We start from the raw sequence: 25,059 nt of genomic DNA, 5'->3' as shown, positions 1-25,059 counted from the left end.
GGGTGGGTGGGTGGGGGACAAGCCACTTCTCTCTCCCAGCCTGGTGATTTTGGCTCTGCAGTGGGAGTGATGACCCTGCCTGGCTCCACCAGCCCTGCCAAGAGCGGTGGAGCAAAGAACACGAAGCTCCAGAAGGAAGGACTCTCTGCCCTGGAGTCCTGCTCCCACCGCCGGCTGTGCCCAGAGCTGCCGCCTCACCCTGCTGCAGAGCCTTCAGGCAGCGGAGCTGGCCGTAGTAGGCCGCCTCGTGCAGCGGCAGCCAGCCCTCCTTGTTGGGCTCTGCGAGATTCTTCCCCGCCTTGATCATGGCCTTCAAGGCCTCTTCGTCCCCTTCCTTGATGGCCTTCAGCACGGGGTCCACAGGCCTGTGACAGGAAGGAGAGGGTTATTCCTCAGGACCGAGGCAGGGCAGAAGCGGGGCGGGGCAGCCTCTCTCCCAGAGGAGAAGCAGGACGACCGGCGGCCGGGGGCAGTGCTGGCCGTGAGACCACTCGGTTCTGCTTGCCCCTGCCGGTCTGGAACAGGTGCTCAGGCCCCTGGCAGCCAGTATCCTCCTTAATAAGGAGAATAATCCTTCCTAACCCACATGGGTGTGCCCTGGAACTCAGCCCCGACCTTGACCCTGACCTTGGACCCTCCAGCTTATCCGTCCATCCGCTCTCCATCACAACTTCCTCAGGCCTGTCAGTCTCAGCCTGGGGGCCCAGGTCAGCGTCTCTCCCTGCCTCCGGTCATGAGCCCTCATGTAATCGTTGGCCTTGACAAGTCTTTGAATGGTTGTTTGACTACTGTCTGTCTCCCCACTGGACTGAGTTCCAAGAAGACAGGAACAGGGTCTTTATTTCTTTCATCTCTCATGATTTCACTCTCAGGGCCCAGCTCAGTGTCTGGTTCGTAATAGGTGCTCAGTAAATATTTGCTGGAAGAAGGAAAGAAAGAGAGAGAAAGAAATAAGGGAAGGAAGGAAGAGAGGGAGAAAGTGGAAAAAGGAAGGACGGAGGAATGAAGGAAGGAAGGGGGGATGGGAGGGAGGGAAAAATTAAGAATTTAGGAACCCCAATAATTATTTCACTCCTTCATTCCTTTTATTTAAAAAAAAAAAAATGGCCTCTCCCTTCTTAGCATTTCACTTGTTTCTTTGGGAATTTTTAAAATACCTTGCTCAGGAGTGCCTGGGTGGCTCAGCTGATTAAGTGTCTGCTTTCAGCTCAGGTCATCCCAGGGTCCTAGGATGAAGTCCTGCATTGGACTCGCTACTGGAGGGGGGCTGCTTCTCCCTCTATCCCTCCCCCCAACTCATGATTTCTCTCTCTCTCTCATTCTTTCTCAAACAAATAAATAAATTCTTTGAAGAAAATAAAATATCTTGCTCAAAACATTCTTTGCAGTTGCCTCCTTGGAGCGTTTGGAGGACATACTGTCCTGTAAAAGTGACTGTGGGGGCTCTGATCAAGCATCACCTGTGTTTGGCCCCCCATGAGCATCCCTGCATCTGGGGGCACTTCCATGCCCTTGGCCCCGAGCAGGTACCCTGCAGGGAAAGTCTACAAAAAATGGGCCAAAACCTGGCAAGTTCATTCACTTCCACAGATGGAAACCGGGGGTCTCTGTTAGACGGAGCTCCTTGGTGGCCAAAAGAGAATTAGGGAACCCCTCTGTCCCTGCGGCCTCCAGGGCTGCCTCAAAGGTCACACCAAGACCATTTCTACAAGGATGCAGGCACACACTGGCAGCGGCCAAAGGGATGGAGAGCTGACCCCGCGGCAGGGTCCAGCCCAGCGCTCCAGCGTTTACCAAGAACCTTGGCCGGTTTACTCTTTAAGCAGCTCTGAGACCAGAGCCCCTCCGAGGGGGGCTCTTTTCAGCGAGCATCTTTCCAACCCCTCCTTTGCTCCTCACCCCCAGAACCTTCAGCGGCTGAAAGACTTATATACTTGGAGGATTAATAAATCTGAAACCTTTGCAGTGTAAAACTTCCGAATATCGGGAAGATTTCAGGGCTAATGTGAATGAAAACTTCTTTGCGACTTCATTCATTCATTCATTCATTCACTGAGCTCCCCTCCCTCCATCCTGGAATGCTGTGATTCCCAGATCTAATCCCAGGGACTGTTTGGCCTAAGTGGTCCATTTTCTAGATGGAGAAGGTGAGACTGGAGGCCGGACTTATTCCCAAGGTCCTCACCCACGTCAAGGGCCAGGATAAGCCTGGAGGGTCTACAGAGCCCGCCCCTTTACCCTCCCAGCTGCTTCCTCCTTGGCCCCAGGCACTTCCTCCTGACTCTCAGCCTCTCTGGTTATTAATATCGTCAGAGCACAGATGCTGGTTAAGGGACAGACCCGCGAGCACGACGGGTAACCGACCAGATAAGCCCCAAAGTCCCCATCAACGCCGTCACTACCACCTTGCTGGGTTCTTCTTACGAGCAGCCAGAGCAGCCCCTGCTGGTGTCAGGAGAAGCCCCAGTGGGGTATGTATCCTGTTTCCCATGGGAGGTCTCCTGTGGGGCCCCAGCTGAAGTGGAAGAGAGGAGGGCTGGCTGGTCTTATGGCCTGGGGGGTGTGCAGTGCATGAGAACACTCCTGGACCTGCCGCCCAGCTTGGGGCACGGACCCGGGGCTCTGTGAGTTCAGCCCAAGCCCCGCCCCGAGGGTGGGGGAGGCCGCAGGGGAGTCAGACCGGCAGAGACTAAGGAGCTGGACTGGCCCGGGAGGCCACTCTGCAACCTCCTACCTTGTCTCGCAGAGACGGGAGATTTAGAGAGGGACGGTGACTCCCAGGCAGCCACACAGAAGGGGGCAGCAGTGCTGAGAGCAGAGCCCGGGTCCCCATCTCCCAGATGGTTAGAATTCCCCCCACGGCACCAAGAAAGTAGGGACAGCAGGGTTTGGAAAGAGCTGGAAGAGACACAGAACACTGGCCAATTGCCTCCTCTCCTCTGCAACATTAACTGGAGCGAGGAAATAAGGCTTCCTACGATGGGGCCCCTCTTTTGCTTTTAACTGCTTCTGGGGGCAATATGGGGGAGCAGAAAAGGGGGACACACATAGCCCGGCACCCTGGGGCCAGGCGCACAGAACCCCTCCTACAGCTCGGGTTAATTCTGGATTTTACCACCTGCCATGGAGCAAATAGAGGCAAGGAAGCAAAACAAAACTCATGGGTATGAGCCTTGTGGATGTGCTCCCATATCTGCGCAGTGACGCGTGGGGGAGACTGGGCGGACTAGAAGGCAGGGCCAACTCATGAGCTTCCACTCTGAGCTCCTCTGGGTCTCCAGGATCCCAGGGCTGTCCCCCAGGGGGGCTGCTCCTTCCCCCGGGGCCCACCCTGGGGGCATGGAGGCGTTTTTAATCACAGGCACGGCAAGGCTGACAGTCCCTTGAGGAGCTGAGTCTGTGAGCACGAAGCCCAGCTCAGCAGCGGCAGCTGGGGCTCAGGGGGGCACACCTGGGAGGGGCATGCCCGGGTGGTCCCTCCGGAACGCCCCCCTTCCTTCGGCCTGCAGGCCTGCTCCCCGCCCTCCACTAACCCTAGTTGGAAGGGTGAACTTGGCCGCTCTCGGGGGCCGGGGGTCACTTACGCCAGCTGGGAGTTCTTGTACTTCTGCATGACCCCTTGGAACAGGCCCTTTGGGGCCGAGGCGGGCGGGTTCTCGGGAGGCACAGTCGACCTGGAGGGCGCAGGGCAGGAATGAAAGAGGGAAAAATATTCTGCATATGAGAAGCGGGTCATGGCCGGAGGCAGGAGCGGGGATGGAGGGCTAGCGAGGGGAGAGACTGACGGACAGACACAGAGCTCTGAACCAAAGCAGATGGCCGGTCCTCTTTCGTGTGCTGGACACAGCTGCTGTGTCTCTGGATTATTTTTGGCCCTTGGAGGAAGCCCTGGGAGATTTAAATGACCATATAAGACAACAATGAGGTTAACCTCATCCCCACCCCCAGGCCCCCTCCCCAGCCAACCACGCGGGAGGCAGATAGGAAGCAAGGTGACATTCTTCACCCGGGAGGATGCGAGAAGGGGTCAGCAGCAGGTCCCTGGATGAAAGGGGCTCCATCTCGCGCCGGCCAGGCTTGGTCCCAGTGGGGATAGGCAAGAGGTTCTTGGAGGGGCGGGGGACAGGGGAAGCAGAGCTGGGAAGCCAGACCAGGTACTCGCACCTCCACGTGGCTGGGTCCTTGTTAGAGGGTCCTGCCGTCCTGGGGGCAGGAGCTAACAGTAGGGAAGTTAGTGCAAAAGGCCATCACGGCCAGGGCATGGAGTCAGACTGACACGGGTTCAGATCTAGGCTCTGGCACATCCTGGCCGTGGGACATTAGGTTGAACTTTTCTGGGCTTTATTCCCTGCAGAGCCCAGTGTGGGAAGACGGAGGAGACTGGAGCCAGTGAGCCCAGCTGGCGTCCGGGCACAGGGGTGCTTGGCATGCATCCATCCTTAACTGACTCATTCTTTTGCTTCTTTGAGCCTCAGTTTCCCACCCCCTTGGACTGTGGTGAGGATGAGGGGGTGAAAGGAGGCCTGGTGGACACTCCACATATGTGACTGATGAGGGTGACCGTGAGGACAGGGCATGTGGCCCATGCCGACCGCACCTGTGACAGCTCGGGTCCTGGGGCCACGGACACCGCAGCAGGCCTGGCCTGGTGTCCTGCGCCCCACAGGGGTGCCCCATGGGATCGAGGGGGACACTGCTGGTGGTGTTTGGAGGTACTGGAATCTTGACCTTGACAAGGACCCACGTTCTTTCAAGATGGAGCAGAACCTACAGATTTTGTGGACACCCTCGGCAAGGCAAGGACGCAGGGGAAGGAGTGAGTGAGCAGAGAAGGAAGGAAAACCTGTGCCTATGCTTCAGCCACCTGGGGGCGGGGGGCCCACCAGGCTGGCCGCCTTCACCGTCCTCGTGGTGTCCTTTCCCCCTCTCCGTCCCCCTCTCTGTCTCCTGCCAGCAGCCACTCCTTCTGAGCACCACAAGCTTGAGTACTGTGCCCGCAAGTGCTCACTCGTTCGTCCTCTAGAGTGGGTGCCAACGTCCCCGCCCTTCAGAGACGGGGAAACTGAGGCCCCGAGAGGTGGCTCATGGCTGCAGCGGGGAAGTGAGGCGAGCCGAGGCCGACTCACGTCTGTGTGCAGAGCTCCCCAGAGCTGGGGTCTTCTTGCCTCTTCAGTCTCCCCTACCCCACTGCTAGAAGGCCTCCATTCGGACAGGCCTGCGACTTTGCACAAGGCCCTGTATAGCCCTGTGCCTTGGTTTCCCCATTTGCCAGGTGCGCGGGCAGGACCAGAGCGGGGTTTTCCTTGCCGCTGTGGCTCACATGGGAACTGCATGTCAGACAGATCTAAGAGACCACATCCTGGGACAGGGGTGCAAAGCCGGGGCCCCCCGCCGAGGCCCCCTCTCCACCCCACCCCCCAGGGAAGGAGTGCACGCTGCGGTTGGTTGCAGGCAGCCAGGGGCCAGGCCCAGCTCGCAGTCCCCCAGCCTGTGGTCTGGACAGAGCCCTGGGTCTCAGTCCGCACAGGATCCCAGGGTCCCGGCCGCCCGCACCGGGGCCCGTGTGTGTGGCCTCCTGTCACTTACTGTTCTTAGGATGTTTCTAGCAAGGTGATAAGTGCTGATAAAAACCCACCACACCACCCTAAAGCCAGGGCCATCTCTGATGGTAAAATGACAGCAGCAAGATGGGGCCAGCGAGCTGGCGGGGGTGACAGTGATGGCGTCGGGGGTGTTCCTCTGGACTATGCAGGCCAGGGCCTCGCTTCCAGCCTCCCCACCAGCTGGATGCAGGCTGGGGCTGTGTTGTTCTCATTTCATGGAAGAGGAAGCAGGCAGACTGAGTACCCTGTAGCAAGAGTTCCCCAGTCCCTCCTCGGTCCATCCCAAGCCTCGTGCCAGCGCCTGAGATGCCAGTCAGTAGGACACTTTTGTGCACCCCCACAATGTCTAGAGGCCAGTGGGGTGGGAAACAAGGACCTAGACAGCCACAGGCCACTGGGGAGGGGGGAAAGAGAGCAGGAGCTCCCCTGGGAGCCCCGTAGAGGGTCGTTAACTTGGCTTTAGGGACGGGCATGCTGGAGGGGGAGCGAGGCCCCGTCCCATCCAGGCTGCTGGCTCCCCTTCCCCTCGGCCCTGAGCAGGGGAATTCCCAGCAGAGAAAACCACAGGGGCTGAGTCATCAGAGGTGAGAGGAACCTGGCGGGATGTGGGTGCAGGTCATGCCCTAGAAGAGGTCCAGGTAGGGCCCCGGGCCTTCATGTGGGTGGGCAAGTCGGGGCAGGGGCGAGGGGCTCAGGAGTGCATCACTGTCACCCAGCTCCCAACAGCCCTGTCCTGGAGTCCAGCTGGCCCGTAACTTCAGACACAGGTCAGGCTCGGTGCAGCTACAGAGCAAGGCTGCAAGGACAGCTTCTGCCCCCTAACTTCTCAGTGAGCCGCCAGCCCCAGGAAGGGCATGGGATTGGACTGGACCTGACTGAACAGAGACAAGCAGGCCTCTTCGAGGGGGAGACAGCTACAGAGTACAAGAGTCTGCCCTAAGCCCACTGCCCTCTATTTGTCCTCTCCTCCAGTCCTCACGCTAAGCCTTCAGCAATACAGGGGTCAGGTACAGTGCCTGACACATACCAGGTGCTTGATACATTTAAATAAATGAAACAAAACAAAAGTCTTCAAAGGGGTAATATCCCAAATGGCAATCTTGGTTTTGTGTGGTGCCATGGCAGGACCTCAAGTTCCCAGAGAAGCAGCCCCCAGCCCTCCAGGGTAAGGAGAATAAGAGCTCACGTGGTCAAGCCACCTCTACCCCCCTTCCCTTGGGTCTCTGGAATCAGCCTCCCACCTGCTGGCCAAGCCATTCTTTCTGGGTCAACCAGAGAGGAGTCCCATATAGAGGAAAATGTGAATTCCAAAGGGCGGCAACTTTTGCTTCCCGTCCGTACCTGAGATTTGTTGAGTGCTCGCCTCATGCCTTGCCTTGTGACAGAGACACGTGGCACAAAGCATCTCCTTTCATCCTCTGGTCCATTTTGTGAAGGAGGCATAATTGGCTCTCTTTTGCAGAAGAGGAAACTGAGGCTCAGCTGTCTGCTTCCTCTAGCCTGCTTAGCGAACTCCTGTTCATCCTGCAAAGCCCACCTGCTTGACTGAGTGAACGACCCACTCTGTGTCCCTTTGAAACTGAGGCAAACCTCTTTGCTGCACCCTTCCTGATGGGTCATTATGTACATTTGGGACCCTTGTTAGATGGCAAACATGGGGAGGGGAGGGGTGAGGCCTGATTCACATCCAGGTGCCAGGAAGGCAACTTGTTCACTATAAGAACATGGTAGGTGTGGGTGGCTCAACTTGAATTATTTGCAGCTGTGCATACATCAGCCCAAACAAGTTCCTACTTCATGCTTTCTTCCTTTGTCTTCTTAGAAATGTAACCTTAAAAAAATTCAGAAGTTTAAAGACTGGGAAGACCCAGCTTCCTAGGCCCACTCTGGCTGGTCCATCATTGTAACCTTGGGCTCCCTCCCAATTTCTGACTGCATGAAACCCTACTTCTCTATGGGATGGGAAGTTGGGTCTGCCTTTCAGGGAGCGATCAGTGGGCCAAGGCTTGGCCAATGGTCCCTATGCATGTTTCTGACTTCATTCCTTACACTGCGATGGGAGAGAAGCAAGTTGGAAAAAATGGCTTTAGAAGGGCACCTGGGTGGCTCAGTGGGCTGAGTGTTTGCCTTCAGCTCAGGTTATGATCCCAGGGTTCTGGGATCGAGTCCTGCATCAGGCTCCCTGCTCTGCAGGGAGTCTGCTTCTCCCTATCCCTCTGCTGCTCCCACCTCCAACTCGTGTTCTCTCTCTCTCTCCCTGAAATAAATGAATAAAATCTTTTAAAAAAAATGGTTTTAGAAGGGCACCTTATATTTCCTCCGAGATGCTGATCTTGCTTTCGTGTTTAGGATCCCCATGGCTCAGTTGACCTTTATGTCTACAGCTGCCATTTTGGTCACAAGATGATAACAATAAAGTCTATTTGTAAAGCATTTTATTGGTTTCAAAATGCATTTATTTGCCTAAAAATATTTCTGGGGCACCTACAGTGACCTAGGGGCTCTTTGCCAAGCACTAGGGATATAAAAGTGAGCAATATCTGTTCCCTGTCCCCAAAGAGGTCTTAGAATATAGTTGGGGACACTCTCAGGAGGCGAGATAATGCCTTCCTAGAGAGACACAGAAGCTTGTCCAGGAAACAGAGGCAGCCATGACATGAGCACTCCAGGTTGTCAAGGAGGAGCTGCGGGAGGTCGATTCAAGCTGTGGGGTGTGAGGAAGGTGCCAGTATTTCACTTGCTTTGTGTAAGAACACTGCAAGTTGGGCGAGGCTAGGTTTTGTTGTCACCATTTTATAAGGAGAAGCCCGTTGGGGCTCAGAACGATTAAGTAAGTTGCCTGAGGCCACACAGCCAGTAAGTGACAGAGGAGGAATTCAAACCTCCAAGCCCACTTCTCTTTCCACTCTGCTCTGCTGTCTCTTCACTCACATTCTTTTCTGCACTCATTATTCGCTCACAGAGAGCTGTTTGGTGTTTGCCTCGGGCCACGCGCTGTGCGCCAGACAGGAGGCTTCTCAGGAAGGAAGATGGGTGAGGCCCCTGCCCTCAAGGCCAAAACAAATACATAGAAACTGTAAGTCGGGGTGATGAAGGAAACCGGCCCGCCAAGAGAGCGAGTGAGGGGGTGACCTCCTTGACCTGGGAGGTGGGCTTTGCTGAGGAGGCGACATGAAATCTGAGACAGCCCCCAGGACGCCTGTGATGTCCTGTTCCCAAAGATGCTCTGGGTCTTCGGATGGAAACTGTGATATTTGGGGATAAAAGGGACACAGGACTCCATTGGGTCCTGTACTTTCTGAAATCACGTCTGGGAATGTGCGCACGAGCTCGGTGTCTCTTGTCGCTGGAGACCCTGAATCTCTGTAGGTGCGAGATGGCTGTAATGAGACCCAAAGCCCACCTCAAAGTGGAGGGGGGACAGGAACAGAAAGAGGCCATTGCAGTTTGGGCAGAGCTGGTTAGTGTCTGAACTTCCTAGCAGGGCAAACTTCGCTTCCGCTTCCGGCCCTGCGGTGCACGTGTGCGCAAACCGGGCACAGAAATGGCGCTTTTGCATGGCTTCCGGAAGGATGAACTGAGTGGCTGTGTGCTGGGCACATGGGAAGCCCTCAGTGTGCATCTGGGGTTGGAGGGCTCAGCTCCCCCAGCAGGATCCATCTTCTCCCAGAGACGGAAGGGCAGAACCGATTCTGGAGGTTTCAACTCACATCCAGAGTGAGAAGATGCTCATTGAACCTTGTCCCCTAAGTTACTTGTGCCTGGAATTTAGGTGAGGGGTGCATGACCCTGGGTAAGTCACTTCCCTTCTCTGTGAGAGCCTTTTTCTCGGGAGGCTGGTAAGAGTTTGCGTCCCATGGTGGGTCTCTACTTCCTCACGCACCACAGGAAGGAAGAGGTCAGGACCTGGGCCTCATGAGCCCACTCGGTGCTAATGTTTCTAAGTGTCCCCAGGCCTCCCTGGGAGGCTCCCACACTGGAGAGAAGGTTGCAGATGCGCCGGGGCAGGTCGGGGGGGGGGGGGGTGCTCTTGTCTCTATCTGATCCCCTCCTGAGAAAGAGGAACTTGTGGTCTGACTTAGGCTGAGCCAGCCGGAAGAGGAACCAGGGCCTCCCCGAACACCGGTCATGGGGAGTCCTTGGCTCTGGGTCCTCGCTTCTGTTTCTCAGGCTGGGTTTCAGAATGAGACCCTCTCAGGGGGAAACTCAGGAACCTGGAGCCTTCCTACTTCCTCCAGCTGCCCAAGGAGACTACCTATCCTCCTTCGCCTTTAAAGAAGTGGCTTCTCTGCATCCCAGGCCTTTGCCCCATCTGTCTGGCAGAGGAGGTCCAGCCTCAGCAAGAGCCAAGGTCACATGGGGAACACCTGGTGGTTATCCTTAGGGGACAGGACATTGGAAATTGTCTCTGTCTGTTGCCAAGAGGGCTTAAGGGACTTGCCCAGGGCCACCTAGCAAGTCAGCTGGTGGCTGGAGACAATGAGATTTGAGGCCCATGTCCTAAGACCACACTATGCAATCATCCAGCAATCCCCCTCCCTCAGTCTCCCACCCCCTAATACATACTTGACTTGGACTCAGTGATGAACAAAAGCATTTTTAATTTTATGTATTTCCTTTCTAAAAGCATTTTAAGATCCAATGCTTAATTACCTCTCTCTTTGGGCTCCCTGCTCCTACGAAGAAGGTACGCTGTCTAGAACGGTAGCCACTGCCCACGTGGGGCTAGTGAGCCATTGAGACACGTGTAGGCTGAATCAAGGTGTTCTGTGAGTGCAAAATACACTGGATTCCAAAGACTAGATATGGATGACACGTGGAGATGATATGATTTTTGAGACCTAAATTAGTTTCATCTGTTCGTCTTTACTTTTTAGTGTGGCTATTAGGATATTCAAAATTGCATATGTTACTGCAGATGTGGCTCATGTCCTATTTCTACGGGCACAACACAGGGCTGCCCAGTGGTGTGGTCCTGCCACTGGGATGTTGACGTCATGCTGGGGAGGGGGAGCCAGAACGAGGAGGTAGGGTGGCTTTGCTGGGCAGATGTCACCTGCTTCTCAGACATGTTTTTTCCCAGGGATGTTGCATAGATGGGTTTGGGAGCTCTGCCTGGACTCAGAACACCAGCTCCGTGGCATTCAAACATAAAGCCAGTGGTACCAAGCCAAGCCATGTGCTTTGCAACCCGATCCCTCTAGTCTCTGCAACGCCATGACCAGCTGTGTACTTGGGGACTAGTTACTGCCCCTGAGCTTCAGTTTCTTCGTCTGTAAAATGGGAATATAGCATAGAGCCTTCTGGAAGGTCCCCAAGAGGGTTAAACGAGGTGAAGTGAGTAGACTACCTACCACAGTGCTTGGCACCACCGAAGATCAGAAGGGTTTAGACAACAAATGTGAAGTCATTAAGGTGTAAAAATGCACCTTACAGACCAGGAGACTTTGGTCTTGGATTAACAGTGTTTGGGATCAGCCCCTTACCGTTGCCCTAGCTGCCCTCGCCTTGCTCACCTGGTCCATGGGTAGAAATGGGCAGGTTGGCAGTTGACGCGCGTAGACGCGGTGGCCTCAGCAGTGGTTGGGCCCCGAGTCTTGTCAGCCAGGCTCTGCTCAATGGCCATCTGGACCAGCTCATCCTCGCTCAGGCTGCTATACAGACTGTACTCCTCATGCCCGATGGCGCGCTGTCTGCCCCGAGCGCTGATCTCCGTGGCCATCCTCTCCTGCCTCTCACCTCGGCCACCAGAAGAGAGGCTCTCCGTGGGGAGGAGGAAGCAGCAAATCAGAAAGCCCTGTGAGGAGACCAAAACCATCCTGGTCACTAACAGTTTTGCAAGAGAGTAATGTACACCAACAGCAAAGGCTGTGGTTTCCTCTGGCAAACTCACAATCATTTTCTATCCATTCATGTCCTTTGAACCACCCAGACACCCTTTCATCTGTACATCTATCCATCCTCTTATCTACTCACCCGTCCACCCACCTTTCTCACCGTCCATCCATCCATTCACCCATCTGTCCCGTTTATTCATTCTCCCATGTGTCCTTCTCTCTCCCGTCTACTCATTTACCCATCCACACCTGTCCATTTACCCAGTGACCTGATCATCGGTTCATCCAACCATTATCCAACCCCTGATCTAGCTCACCTGTCCATTTATCCATCCACCGTCCCATCCATCCATCCATCCATCCATCCATCCATCCATCCACTCATACCTCTATCTCTATCTACCCAACGAACTCTCCACTCACCCACCATTCATTTTTCCATTCCAGACAGCTTATCCACACATTAACCGAGAGATTACTCGGTGAGCACCTACTTTGTGTCAGGCACTCCTCTAAGCACTGGTGATACAGCAATGACGCCAACGGACAAAAATGCCTGCCTTCAGGGAGCTCACACAACAGGGCTTGCATCCCTTCCTTCCAGTTATCTGACAACATCCCGTGCCGGCATTTCTCCTCATCTCTGTGCTGTGCTAGGGCTGAGGATGTTGGAGACAGATCAGACATGGGCCTGCTGCTTCAGCGTGTATGATCTAGTTAAAATCAATCACGACAGTAATTTGCCATGTGAATTCCAAGGACTCCCTTCCTTACAAAAAATTGCCTCAGGGAGAAGTGAACTTTGGTTGAATCAGCTGATTTTAGGAAATGAAGTAAACTCACTAAGCCTGCTTTTTGTTTTGACTGGCTGACATGCAATGTGACTGTAGGTCAATGGTTCTTAGCCCTAGCAGGACACGAGAACCACATGAGGCCATTTAAAAAATATCCAAAATACCAGTGTTATAATTTGGTTTGTTTGGCAAATACTCAATCCCCTCTCCTCCGCGGCAGGGCATCCCCCCTCCCTTCTCCACTGAGGGTGGGCTTGGCCATGTGACTTCTTCTGGCCAATGAATGTTGGGGGCACGATAAAGCAGCCCCTTGACAGGTGCTTGGGCCTGGGGCTTGCTCTCTTCTGCATCCCCAGGAGAAGAGCTCCCCCTAGAGCCACTGCCTGTTCGCTGGGCCCCAGAGTGACCCGACCAACTTGGGGCTGCCTGAGCCCGACCTGCACAGGGGGGCCCCTACCCAGCAGACCCAGCACCCTACAGCCTACGTCAGCCCCTCTGCAGCAACCAGCAGACCCAGATCATGAGAATCGATGCTTATTTGGAGTGCTTTGCTACCCAGCATTCTTGTGGCTCTATGAACTGACCCCCAAAAGACTAGGCCAGGCACATCCCAAAGAAGATATGCAAGTGGCCAAAAACCAAATGTAAGGCTGTTTGATTTTCTGAGCATTTGGAAGGACACTCAAATTAAGATCCTAATGCAGTACTACCGTCCACCCAACAGCGTGGCTCAAGCGGGGGGGGGGGCGCCGGGGGTTAAGCTTCCAACTCCCAATTTTGGCTCAGGTCATGACTGCGGGATCATGAAATCAAGGCCCGCATTGAGGTCCTGGCTGGCGTGGTGCTTGCCTGAGATTCTCTCTCACTCTCTGTCCCCTCCCTTGCATGCTCTCTCTTTCTCTAAAAAAAGAATTAAAAAAAAGAATGGCTCAAGTGGAAAAGATGACCACTGCCAAGTGTTGGGGAGGACATGGGGCATCGGGAACACTCACCACCACTGGAAGGAGTGTTGAATGGTCAAACCACTTTGGAAAATCAATGGTGTTTGCTAAACCTGAGCCAACGCATCCCGTGACCCCAAAATTCCACTTGTATCTCCATGGCCAAGAGAACTGTGTCCATGTATTCACCATAAGACACGTTCAAAAATATTCATCGCAGCACAAATCATAACAAAACCGAGTGGAACTACCCAAACGTCTGTCAGCATTTGAACGGACTGGTGCTGTGGGCTATCTCCGTGATAGACAGCGTGCACCCGTGAGACAGACAGATCACCACTGCTCACAAGAGGGTGATGTTCACACAGCCACAGCGAGCAAAAATGAACATAGATCCATGATTCAACTTCTGTAAAGTTCCAGGCAGACTAAGCTATGGGGATGGGAGTCAGACCGTTGCTGGTTACTAACTGGGGAGGAGACATGAGGGAGGCTTCTGGGGAGCCAGTCGCACTCTATTTCTTGACCTAAATGGTTACGGGATCAGTCAGCTCCCTTCGTAAGGAATCTGTTCAAGTGTGATCTGTACGCTCCTCTGTAACCACATTATTCTGCAATGACACTTCTACTTAAAGGATAGGGGCACCCAGCTGGCTCAGTCGGTAGAGCGAGCGACTCTTGATCTCGGGGTTGTGAGTTAAGGCCCCACGTTGGGTGCGGAGCCTACATAAAAAGAAGGGGAATTTTAAAAAGAAAAACATTAATTAAAATGTATGTATTTGTATATACTTTTACAAGTATATAAAAAGGTTCTAAAGGGCGTTGGTGCTTGGGCCCCGTCTCAGACCAATTAAGTCAGAATCTCTGGGAGTGGGACCCAGCTATCACCTCTTTGAAAACCTCCGCAGGTTCGGGGGGGCGGGGGGCACCGCTTTGGGGAAGGATCAATCATAAAGCAGGAATAGAGGTGGGGGTACTCCCGTTGTGTGGGGGAGGGGCAAGGGGCGGGAACTGCCACTTGGCTAAGTGCTTGATAGAGACTCTTCTAATTCTTGTAACAGCCCTAGGACCAGCAACTCTTGTGCTATGAGACACCAGCAAAGTTATTATTAAGCAGATCGGGGCTTTGGGGCTTTCGGAACACAACTAGAGGAGGCTGCCGGTGTGAAGACAGCAGAGTAGCTGCCCGAGGGCGTCTGGGACAGAAGATTCTGTGCCACAGTCCGGCTGGTTATCTGTCGCGGCTCTCTGTCTGCTGCTCTGCACCCATTCCGCCTGGCTCAGGCCTGGACTTCCTCCTGCCTGCCTCAGTGGTGGCTTCGTGATGTTGTCCTAGACCCACCCACCCACCTACCATCCTCTCTGAGCCCCCCACCGCAGACGTCCCCAAGTCCCCTCTCTGCCTGCACCTGGGGCCCGGGCTTCGAATCTAGTTCTCGCTGTCCCTTCCCCCTCTACCTCCGCACACCTACTCTGCCAGGTAAGACGAAGACACACCTTTCCCCCAACCCACCTGCGCCCTCCCACCCCAGTGCCCTTGCTTGTTCTGTGTCAACCTGTCTCCTGCCCTTCTGTACTCTCAGAATCCCTTCTCACTCCTCAAGACCCAGAGCAAGTGCCTCCATCTTCCAAGAAGTGTTCTGTTACCACAACTTCTCCCTCTGGGCTGTGGTCAGTAGTTCCTGTGTGGACTTGACCCTGGGTCCTCTTCCTAAGGCCGTGGGAGGAAAAGGCCCCGTTAAGTTTAATGCACCCCCTTGACTGCCCACTCAACAGCTGGTTCCCCCATCTTCTCTGACAGCAGAATGTGGCTTTGTTCTGGCAAGTGTGTGCCCTCTCATGAGGAGCAATCATGTTTGCTCCAAGCCCATTGGAACCATCTCACCCCTTTGGCCAGTGACTAGTTTAGGGTGGATGTAAGCCTCGCTTTGTCCAAAGACACATAAAGAAAACCCTGCTGGGGCCTCCTAGAAACAACTGTCCTTTTCCTAATAAAAAAGAGAACAGTGAAGACAATAACTCCTTGCCCACATCCCAGCTTTGAACTTGGAGGAGTTGATGGTTGGTGCAGGGGCAGGCATCTTGTCACCATGAGGGCAACAGTGCTGGTACAATGAGTTTGACAGAGTGAATAACAGTCCTTCTTGAGTCTTTCATTATATTGTCAATCTGCTAAACGACTGGGGTCCACCCACCTTGGCCTGCATGTTAGGTAGAGACTGAAGATCTTTCTGGTTTAAGCCAGAGTTGGTTGGGTTTTCTGTCATATGCCGTCAGAATCGTCTTAATGCTGAGTCTCAGGTCTGGTCAAGAATCTTGAGAGGCCCAGATCTCACCGCAGAGAGATGGACTCAAAGCCTCTGGGCTTCCCTGGAGTTCAGGGCTTTCCTGACAATTGTAGTGGGTCGCCAGGGCTGAGAACCCTTTTTTAGATCAACAGGTCAGGTGGCCATGCTAGTTTTCCACACTAGGGGAGTGGAAGGGGCACCGTAACCTCAAAGTCATCTTGTGCCTGACTGGGGTGTTACTTGTTTCTGCAGGGACTTCTGCATTAGTTTTGTTTATTGTAAAAAGAGACACAGACTGGGAATCGGGAGACTTTGGTTCGCAGACCAGCTCACCGTGAGCACCTTTCTAACTCTCCCAGGCCTTTGATTTTTCCATCCGTTAAATGTCAGCATGGCCTAGAGCACGCCTTCTGACCTTCCCGCCCCACAGGGGCCCAGCTGGCCCAGGCCCCCTTCCTGTGCCTGAGGTCTGGTTGGACCCAGGTCAGCCTTCAGGAGGATGGGGAGTAGGCTCTGCCCCATGAGAGGTGACCCCCTCAGCTTCCCCAGGGCCCCCATTGTGGTGCCCCCATCTGAGGGCATCTGCTTCAGGCCAGGAGGCAAGGGGAACCCTAGAGAGAGACAGAGACCTTGGTTATATTCTCCATGTTGATACTAGAGTGCTGTGTGACCTTGGTCAAGTCCCTACCCTTCTCTGGGCCTCAGTTGTTTCCAAGTGCTCTCTAGTTCTTTAGCTTCTATAACTCTGTGAGACATCTGGTTTATCTTCGTGCTATAAAACCCTAAACTCTCTGTCCCTGAGGGTCCCCTCTGGCCACCTTAATAGGTCTACCCTATGCAAAGAGCATTAGTTGTGGGGGAATAAGGAACCGTGTACGCAGAAGGACCTCAGATCCAGATGTCAAGAACCCATGGTCTGGTTTCAATTTGCAACTTAAAAGCTGCGTGACCTTGGTTAAATCACTTCCCCTTGCTGGGTCTTAGTTCCTTTATCAGTAAAGATGGGAGTGAGACAACCCACTTCACCACACTGTAGAGGCCATCCGTGCGCTGGGGTGGTGGCTCCATAAAGCAGTAAAGCAGCATTTGACAGGAACCCTCCCGCCCCTCCCCTCCAGGAGGCCGCGGGCCCTGCAGGCTGGCATGGGCTGATCAGAGGCACACGGGCAGAGCCCGCCCGGCTGCCTTGCCCCTCGCCCGACCAGACGCCTGGGGGAGGGGCCAGATAACAGTCCGTTGGAACTGCCAGTCTCCTACAGCCAGTTCCAGGCTCACCAGGCCGTCCCCTGCAGGTCGGGCGGCATCCAGAGACTTTCCTGCCTCTCAGTCATTTCATGGCAGGGCCCTGACAGCAGCTTGAGAAGGTAGGAACGTTGTTCCACTGAACTGATGTTAATTCTTCTATACCTCCACTCCTTCTGAAAGGACCTGATGGCCTGGCGTCATTGCTCCCCATTTTACAGATGAGACAATTAAGTTTCAAGGAGGGGGAAAGGGAAGGTCTGCACAAGACAGATAGCTGGAAAGCTGGGATTTGGAGCCCTAGCCCTTCTTCTGGGGATTCCAGGAGCACGATCCAAGTAACTGGCTCGCCCCTGGGCTCTGAGCAGGCAGGGCTGCCATTGCCATCCTCAACCAGCCGGGCCACCTGACCTGCGCCTGTGCTCGGAGCCCACATCAGAGTCTTGGCCGGCCCAGAGGAAGGTGCACGCAGGCAGGTAAGGGGCGGGGGGATGACCTTGAAGAGACCCTGACAGAGTATGTCTCCGCCTTGGAGAGGGCGAACTCCCCCGGCCTGCTGCAAACCAGACTTCTCTTGTTTTTCCCACTGAGGTCCTCAGCCATCGGGGGTCCTTGGGGGAAGTCCTGTATCTTTAGTTCCCTCATGTGCAAAATGCAGACACTAGTAAGTACTGGGGAAGGGTTGGTGCGAGAATCAGGGCTCAGGCATGCCTGCCAGAGACACGGAGGCCCCGGGGTGGGGGGTGGGGGAATGCCGCTGGGGCTGCTCTGTCTCAGCCTGAGGGGCAGTTATAAAGCAGCCGGTGGGCTCAGACCAGGTTCGAGCCACAGCTTTGCCAGTTATTGTCTGTGTGGTCTCTTTGAATCTCATATTGTCCATCTGTTAAATGGACGTGGTAAGATCACCTGTGTCACGTCAGAGGGAGGGTGGTGATCCTGCGGGAGGCCCTGTCCTTCTTTTGGCCTCAGTTTCCCACCTCTTTACGCTGCCTAGCATGCACGCTCTGAGGCCCCTGCCTAGGGCTGGGCCACCTTCTAGGTCTGAGTCCTGAAGAGAGACCAGCAGTCCCGAGGGACGTTTTGGGAGGCTGATTGGGATTAAAAAAAAAATAGCCCTTTCCCAGGAAAAGCAGGAGGCTGGTAGCTTTGCCCAGGCAAGTGAGGGGCCTGCAGGGGGCGTAGAGTTCAAGGGCGGCCAGTCCACGGCCAGCTTGGAACCGGGAGACCAGGGCCACCACAGGGGCCTCCAGGGTCTCCTCCCTTACCCCCTTTGCAGCGCTGCAAACATTATTTCCAGTGAAACCCCCTCCCCAAGGGCATCTGTAAAATGGGACAACAGTGGCTTCATGATCATTCCTTGAGTTAGCACATCCAAAGCACTCAGAGCAGTACTCCATCCATCTGTCGTCAGTGCTCCTCTAAGCTGGGCCTCAGTTTCTATATCTGTGAAATGGGTATAGAAACATGGCCCTTTCAGGGCTGTGCCAAGGCTTAGCATTAGAAAAGTGGTCCTTCTCCCCCCTTTCCCCTCCCCTCCCCTCCAACCCTGTTCCTTCCCTTCCCCCAAGTCCCGGCTGGCTGGTCTGTCTGGGAAATGGCAGTGGGGCCTGGGCTCTGGTGCATGGGATGGGATCTCTGGACTGTTTGGGGGCTACAATGGAAAGAGTGGCTCCTGGAATGTCTAATCGGAAGACTGATGGTGGGGGCATGGCTGGGAGGGCAAGGGGCAAGGAGGAAAACTGACAGCCATCCTCCGGCAGGCCAGGCTCCCCGTCAGCCAGGGACCTGGGTCAGGAGTGTGAGCTTGGACAGGCTCCTTCCTGGCCTCAGGCTGTTTGTAGATGGAGCCCTACTCATCTGCCTTCCCGTCCCTCTGGTCTGTCTCCTGGCTCGTCATCCTTCCAGATACAGTTCAAGGGTCTTCTCCACCAGGAAGCCTCCCTGATCTGATGTCTGTCTGAGGCATCCTGAGCTTCCTCCATTGCCCTAATGGCCTGCTCTGGACCTATCCTCCCATTGAGTCTAGAAACTTCTAAATTGCAGGACTGTGTCGAATTCGTATCATGACCCCCAAGGACATAACCCAAGGCCAGAGACACAGCAGGTGTGTATGGCATGCTGGATGCAGAATGAAAGAGTCAAACCTTGGAAGCACAGCTCTGTTTGAGAAGATTCCTGTGCCTGGCCGGTGGGGCAGCCGTGGGTCTCCCACTGCCAGGGTTGACCCTGGCTCTGCCCCTTACGGGCTAGGCGATGGGGAGCTGGTTATTCCCATCCCCGGTGCCTCACTTGGCCCATCCGTAAAATGGGGCTGGGAAGACCATACAGCCAGGGGAAGTCGTCAGCTGAATGATATAACATAGACACACGTGGAGAATAGCGCTTGGCACACAGCCAGAGGCCCATGAAAATCAGCTAATGTCATTCAGTGGCTCTCAAGATGCTGGGATTCTCTGCTCTGACTTACTCCTGCTGGATGCTATACCTTGGACCTGGTTCCCTGCTGGAAGCACCAGGGAGGCTCCTTCGGAAGGGTTTGGACAGTCTCCTCCATCTAAAAACAGCGACAGCAACAGTGAACTGGCCTTTCTCGTTGGTCAGGAGGTGAGGCTGGCTGTGCCCCCCACCCTGGGACCCTTGCAGAGCCCCTCTGAGTGGGCCCAGGGGTCAGTAATGGGGCCAGCACCGGGGAGGGAGGGAGGTCTCCAGGCGCTCCCCAAAGCAGCAGGGTGCAGGATGGATGCTGCCCGCTAATACCACATCCTCCGCTCCCCAGGGCCCCTCCTGCCCCCTCCTCCCTTCCTGCTCACACCACCTGCTGTCCTCCAGGCTCTGGAAGGAGTTACAACCCGTCCACTCCCCTCTCAATCCCAGGCTTGAGTTATGTATGAGGGGGCTGCCTGCCAGTGACCCATGTGGGTGTTCAGTGAGCACTTAGCTCAGTCACCAGCACCGGCCACGCGGTAGGTCCCACGCGGGTATGCCAGTTAGGGTCCACATGTGTCTCTCGGGTGTTAGAAGGGAACGTGGATCATTCAGCTTAGCTCCTGCACGATGAGCTGTCGTTCTGACCCGTCCGTCAGCACAGATCACAATGGGGGTTTGCCGAACACCGTACGGCCTCCCCTTGTGGTTCATTTATGGTCTCACGTGTGTTCTTGGTTTGAGCCACAGGATAAATCTGTGATAAGACTACTGGTCCCATTCTACAGATGAGGAAACCGAGGCGCACCAGGGAAAAGCTGACAAGGAAGAGACCAGAGGCTGCCGTGTCTGACTTGACCCTTGTCCTCACCCTGTGTAACCTAACAGCAGGGGCCGGGGTTTCTGTGGGTTTGAGGAAAGGCCCGAGTCCCGCTGAAGACGGCGGGTGTGTGTTCAGAAGCACTGGGAGTGCATGAGCAGATGGGGTACAGGCATATCCACCTTACATACGCGTATATGCAATTCGCGCTCCACCCCTCAGCCAACTGCAAACGTTTAGGGTCTCTCCTCGGCCCCAGGTGATCTCGACAGCAAATGGGAACTTGCCCCCCAGGGTCCTTGACCCTATCACCCCTTGCAGGGCTCAATATCTTCTGTCAAAACTTCTCTCTGGTCTGCCATTCCCCCCAGGCTGCAGAGGGGCCCCAGAAAAGCCATGGCAACACTTCTGGCTTGAGGGTTCATGGCCATGAACCATTAAAATATTCTCTTCCCTTCCTGGGTCCTACTGCTTTAAAATCCCAGTCATGGGCACCTGGGGGGCTCAGTCAGTTGACCACCTGCCTATGGCTCAGGTTATGATCCCAGGGTCCTAGGTTCGAGTCCCACCTTGGGCTCCTTGCCCAGCAAGTAGTCTGCTTCTCCCTCTGCCTCTGTCCCGTTGGTGCTCTCTCTCTCTCTCAAATGAATAAATAAAATTTTAAATAAATAAATAAAAAGTAAATAACTAAAAATCACAATCATAAAAACAGCTGGTGCTGGAGGTCTTTTTCATGCACAACTTTCCGGTCCCTGGTGGGGGCAGCGTAAGGATCTTCCCATTGCACAGATGGGAAGACTGAGTTACAGCCAGCACAGTAGGTTGAGAACAGGCCTGCCTGCCCCTCTTTCCCCCGGATCCTCCAGCAATGAGTATTCAGGGCAGCGCCCAGAGGTCACTCACTCCGGAAGTTTCTGCTCTGGAGAAGAGGTGAGCAGGCTTGGGGAGGGGGAAGTGGAATCCAGGCCACCTTGCTTGGCCCCCTCCCCAGGAGGGGTGCAGGTCAAAGCCCCAGGGTGGGTTTTTACCGGTGGGCAGTGCTGATGGCCTCACAGCTACTGGGAGTTGGGGTCTTTTGTTCAGACTCTAAAGATTCTAAGAAGTCCCTCCCAGCTCTGCTAATCCCAAGCCCTTTTTTTTAAAAATTTTATTTTATTTTATTTTTTCATTTTTTACTTGGGAAGTAAGGATTCATTAAGAACATCAGGGTCCAGGGCTTTCCCCCACCTCATATATCTTTTTTTTTTTTTTCTGTGTAACAGAATTCATTGTTTTTGCACCACACCCAGTGCTCCATGCAACCTGTGCCCTCCCTAATACCCACCACCTGGTTCCCCCAACCTCCCACCCCCCGCCCCTTCAAAACCCTCAGATTGTTTTTCAGAGTCCATAGTCTCTCATGGTTCACCTCCCCTTCCAATTTCCCTCAACTCCCTTCTCCTCTCCATCTCCCCATGTCCTCCATGTTATTTGTTCTGCTCCCCAAATAAGTGAAACCATGCTGCTGGTTTCCCTCAGGCCAGGACTTTCCTGCTTCCAGGATTGGGCCGGGCTGGAAGTTACTAGAGCTCCCAGCAGCGGACCCAGCAGCGGACCCCAGCCAACCCCCACCCCCCAACACGGACACTGTCCCTCATTGTATGGAGGGGAGGCTGAGGCCCTGGGAGGGGAGAGGAGAGCGGTCAGGACCAGCCATGGTCACCCAGGTGGGAGGTGGACCAGAGATTTGAACCTGCCCGAAGCTGGCTCTGTCCCACTCCACCTTACCCTGGACTCTGCCCAATGGATGGGTTGTGGGGGGACGGGGGCCCCACCTGAAGGGGAGGTGAATGTGCCTTGCTGACCTGAATCTGCGGTCCCAGGACCCTGGCAGCAAGCCTTTGCCTCAGCCTCCCAAATGGAGGGCTCTTCTCTTCCCTCCTGCCCAGCTCGCCCCTCCACACCCCTCCTGGTCCACCTCCCTGTCCTTCTCCTACTGCAGCCAGGCCCATCATCAGGACTTGGCCACATATAGGTCTGGGTGCAGATTCCAGGCCTCAATCCAGTTTCTGCCTGGAGCTCAGCCAATGAGGGCCTCTGCACTTCTGCGGGCAGCCTGGGGTAGGGGTGAGGAGGGGCGGGGCTTCTGGGGCGGCTCTGTCCCTCTGCAGCCCAAGCGCCACCTTGCCAGCCCTGTCCTGGGCTCCAGGAAAGCAGGGGCCCTCAGTTGGCCCTTGGGGAGCAGGGGCTTCTGGAAGGTTGGGGTGGGGTACGGGACAGGAGGGCCCTCCCAGCCCTGCTCGTCTCACATCTCACCGGGGCCCAACCCCGGGAATGGCTGGAAATCTTTTGAATTAGGATCCCACCAAAATCTTTCTCCTTTTGTTTTTCCCTCCCACTCTCCGGCCTTCATTTCATTCTTCTCCTCTCAGCTTGCCCTATGTTTCCTCTGTCTACCCCTCTCCTTTGTGTCCCTTTCTTTAAAAAAATCTGGCAAATTAGGAGTCCCTTACTCTGACATCACTACCCCTCTCCAAAACCTCTCCCCCGGCTGCAAAGCTTTTAAGGGTTTCCTTGATATTCCTGGGCACTAATTAGTCCAAAAGATGGTGCTACGGATAAAAAAGATACAAACCAGCCCCATGACAACCAACCTCTTCTGGGCAGCCTGACCCTCTGCAGCTCCAAAATGGAAGGACATTGGGCGGGTCCAGAGATATTTTTGTGCCTCCTTCGGGAAAACTCTCTTGGATCTAGCCTGTCCACAATATACGGTGACCTTATGATACCCTGACTGTGCCAGGGACGGGTCTGTTTACTGCTGTGCTGGGCCCCAGGGAGGCCATGGCGTTGAATGTGGACGCTGGAGGCCAAGAGGCCAGGATCGGCTTTCCAACTCCAACGCATCCTGGCTCTCTGGCTCCAGGCAAGACCCTGAACCTCTCAGAAGCTCAGTTTTCCCATCTGGGAAATGGGAGTAACGATCACCTCTAACGCAGGATGCCCTTGAGAAGAGTCAAGGAGAGAAGTCACCCGAAGCCCTGGGCCAGGGTCTGGCTCACAGTCAGCGCTCCACGGACGTCCGCGGACATGGATGGCCGTGTTGTTTGTTGTAAGGTCGCTGGTGGCAGAGGATCACAGGCAGTCAGAGCCCGGTCTGTTTGTGCAAAGAATGGATGATGCAAAGGAGAACAGTGCCAGGTGGGGGCTGCTGTCAGCTCCTAGAGGAGGCCAAGCTGTAAACAGGCCTGCCACCAGCTGTCGGGACCCATCCAACTGTTTTGGAAGGGACAGGATCGTCTGCCACTGGCTGCCTTGCCGTGCTCTGCCCCCGGCCTTCGCTGCAGAGGGCCCCGACTGTGGCTGCTAGGCTGGTCCCAGCTGCCTCTGCCTGGGCCCTGGAGCCATCTCCACCCTGGCCTCATGCCCCTTATGTGAGGAGACCCCCGCCATCCTTCCTGTGCAAGGAGGAGGGGGGTGGACTGGCCTCTGCTCTGATTCATGTTTCTGTCATTTATCTGGCCTCCCTACTTGGCACTGCTCTCCACCACCACCCCCAATTCCAGGCCATTCCCCCCGCTACCGGGAAGCTCCCTGCAGTCACATCCCACCTACACCCTCTTTGGTCCAAAACAACCCGAAAATGTTGCATCCTCTTGCTTAGCCTGGTGGGATCCACATCTCGCTCTGGCTTCCCTCCCCTCCCTACCAGTTTTGTCCCTACTTCTCCCCTTCATGACCCTTTGCTGTAGCCACTCTGCATTCCCGCTGACACCCCAGACCCCCTGTGGCGTGTCTGCCTTTGCCGGAGCTGCACCTCTGCCTGGAGGTCTCTCTCCCTGTCCCTCTGCCTGGTGACATCCACCCAGCTTTTCGAAAGCTATCCCGTCCCTGGATATGTCCTCATGCTCACACACTCACACACACACACACGCGCGCGCGCGCACAGCAGTCACGCGCACACGAGGTACTCTGCATTTCTCCAATCCCACAGCGCTCTGTTAAATCTCACCAAACATGTCATTCATTACATTGTGTCATAGTTTCTGCAGATCAGACATCCCTTCATTGAGCCCCAAGCCGTTGCATGTACAACTCCTGGCACCTGGCGGCTGTCTCCCCCCGAAACTGCACAACTGCACACAGAGACCCTCCCTCAGCACCATGGACATTGATGCCCATGTGCATAAACATAGCTATCTACCCACCTGACCTCAAAGCCTTTCTGAAGGTCATTTGTCCCCCACAGATCCTGCCAAAGGTCCAGGGCACCCACAAGAGCACCGTGGGTAACCCTGTTCCATTTCCATGTTTAGAAGTGCGCAGAGGAGGGATATTCTGTGCGAGCGTCCCGTGGAGAAGGCACCAGTGCATGCATACAGCTGGTTCTCTCTCCCCCACATCCAAAGCCAGAGTCCCCAGCATGCTTTGTAACACAAGAGACAGGAGAGCGAGACGCAGACAGGAGTCGACGACAAGGAGTCACCAGCAAGTAGCTCGGTGGTCAAGTCCCAGCCAAACAATCTTTCTCGAAGTCAGCGTAAGAAAGTTGAAAGCATGCATTACCTGTTAGGCTCTGAGACAGGGGGACACGATTCAGGGGGACTAAAGAAGGTTTTCTTGAGAGTGTCTTAATTCAGAACATTCTCCCTGAGTTTTCCTTCTGCCCTGGCCCCGAGCTCCTGGCTGCTCTGCCAGGCCGTTCTGAAACACTCTCCTTTGAAGCACGGAGTTTATTTCGGGCCCACCGCATGACCAGTGGTGGCCGGCCAAACTATAAGACGTTGTGCATCTCGGATGTCCTGTTTGAAGATCGCACGGAGGAGGCTGCCCTCCTGCCTTCCGTCCCTGCACCGTGCGTCAATTACGGACCTCGAGGCAGAGAGCATCTCAGAGCGCTGGCCCTCACGTGACGTCGTCATTTGTGATCCTTGACATGGAGGCCATATATGGGTATGTTTCTGGAATTCCCCAGGAGGCAGCGAGAGAGAGGAGAGAGACAGGGAGGGCGAGAGACAGAGAGAGAGGGAAAGAGGGTGGGGAGCTGGAGCTGGGAGATTAGGAGACAGAGCAGAGCGGGGGACACTAGGGGACAGGAGAGGGGAGGGAAGTGCATGCAAAAAGGTGATGG

General features: G+C 54.9%; 1 protein-coding gene across 2 annotated transcripts in view; it reads right to left on the bottom strand.

Moving 5' to 3' along the window:
* ASB2 (ankyrin repeat and SOCS box containing 2) overlaps positions 1 to 24,796 on the bottom strand; it is a 40,604-nt gene extending 15,808 nt beyond the window's left edge. The window contains exons 1-4 of one of the 2 annotated variants that reach the window (XM_032837335.1): positions 24,495 to 24,796; positions 11,120 to 11,400; positions 3,585 to 3,674; positions 199 to 365 (exon numbers count right to left, since the gene is read on the bottom strand). In XM_032837335.1, coding sequence (XP_032693226.1) covers positions 199 to 365; positions 3,585 to 3,674; positions 11,120 to 11,325 — 463 coding nt within the window. In that variant the 5' untranslated portion in view covers positions 11,326 to 11,400; positions 24,495 to 24,796. The remainder of the gene's footprint in view (positions 1 to 198; positions 366 to 3,584; positions 3,675 to 11,119; positions 11,401 to 24,494) is intronic. The other variant, XM_032837336.1, reaches the window with a different exon arrangement.
* Positions 24,797 to 25,059: the final 263 nt, after the last annotated feature.

This window comes from Lontra canadensis, unplaced genomic scaffold (genome assembly GCF_010015895.1).
Source record: "Lontra canadensis isolate GAN:19392208 unplaced genomic scaffold, GSC_riverotter_1.0 scaffold98, whole genome shotgun sequence".
NCBI lineage: Eukaryota > Metazoa > Chordata > Mammalia > Carnivora > Mustelidae > Lontra > Lontra canadensis.
The sequence above is the reverse complement of the archived record's forward strand: the minus strand, read 5'-3'. Positions and strand labels throughout refer to the sequence as shown.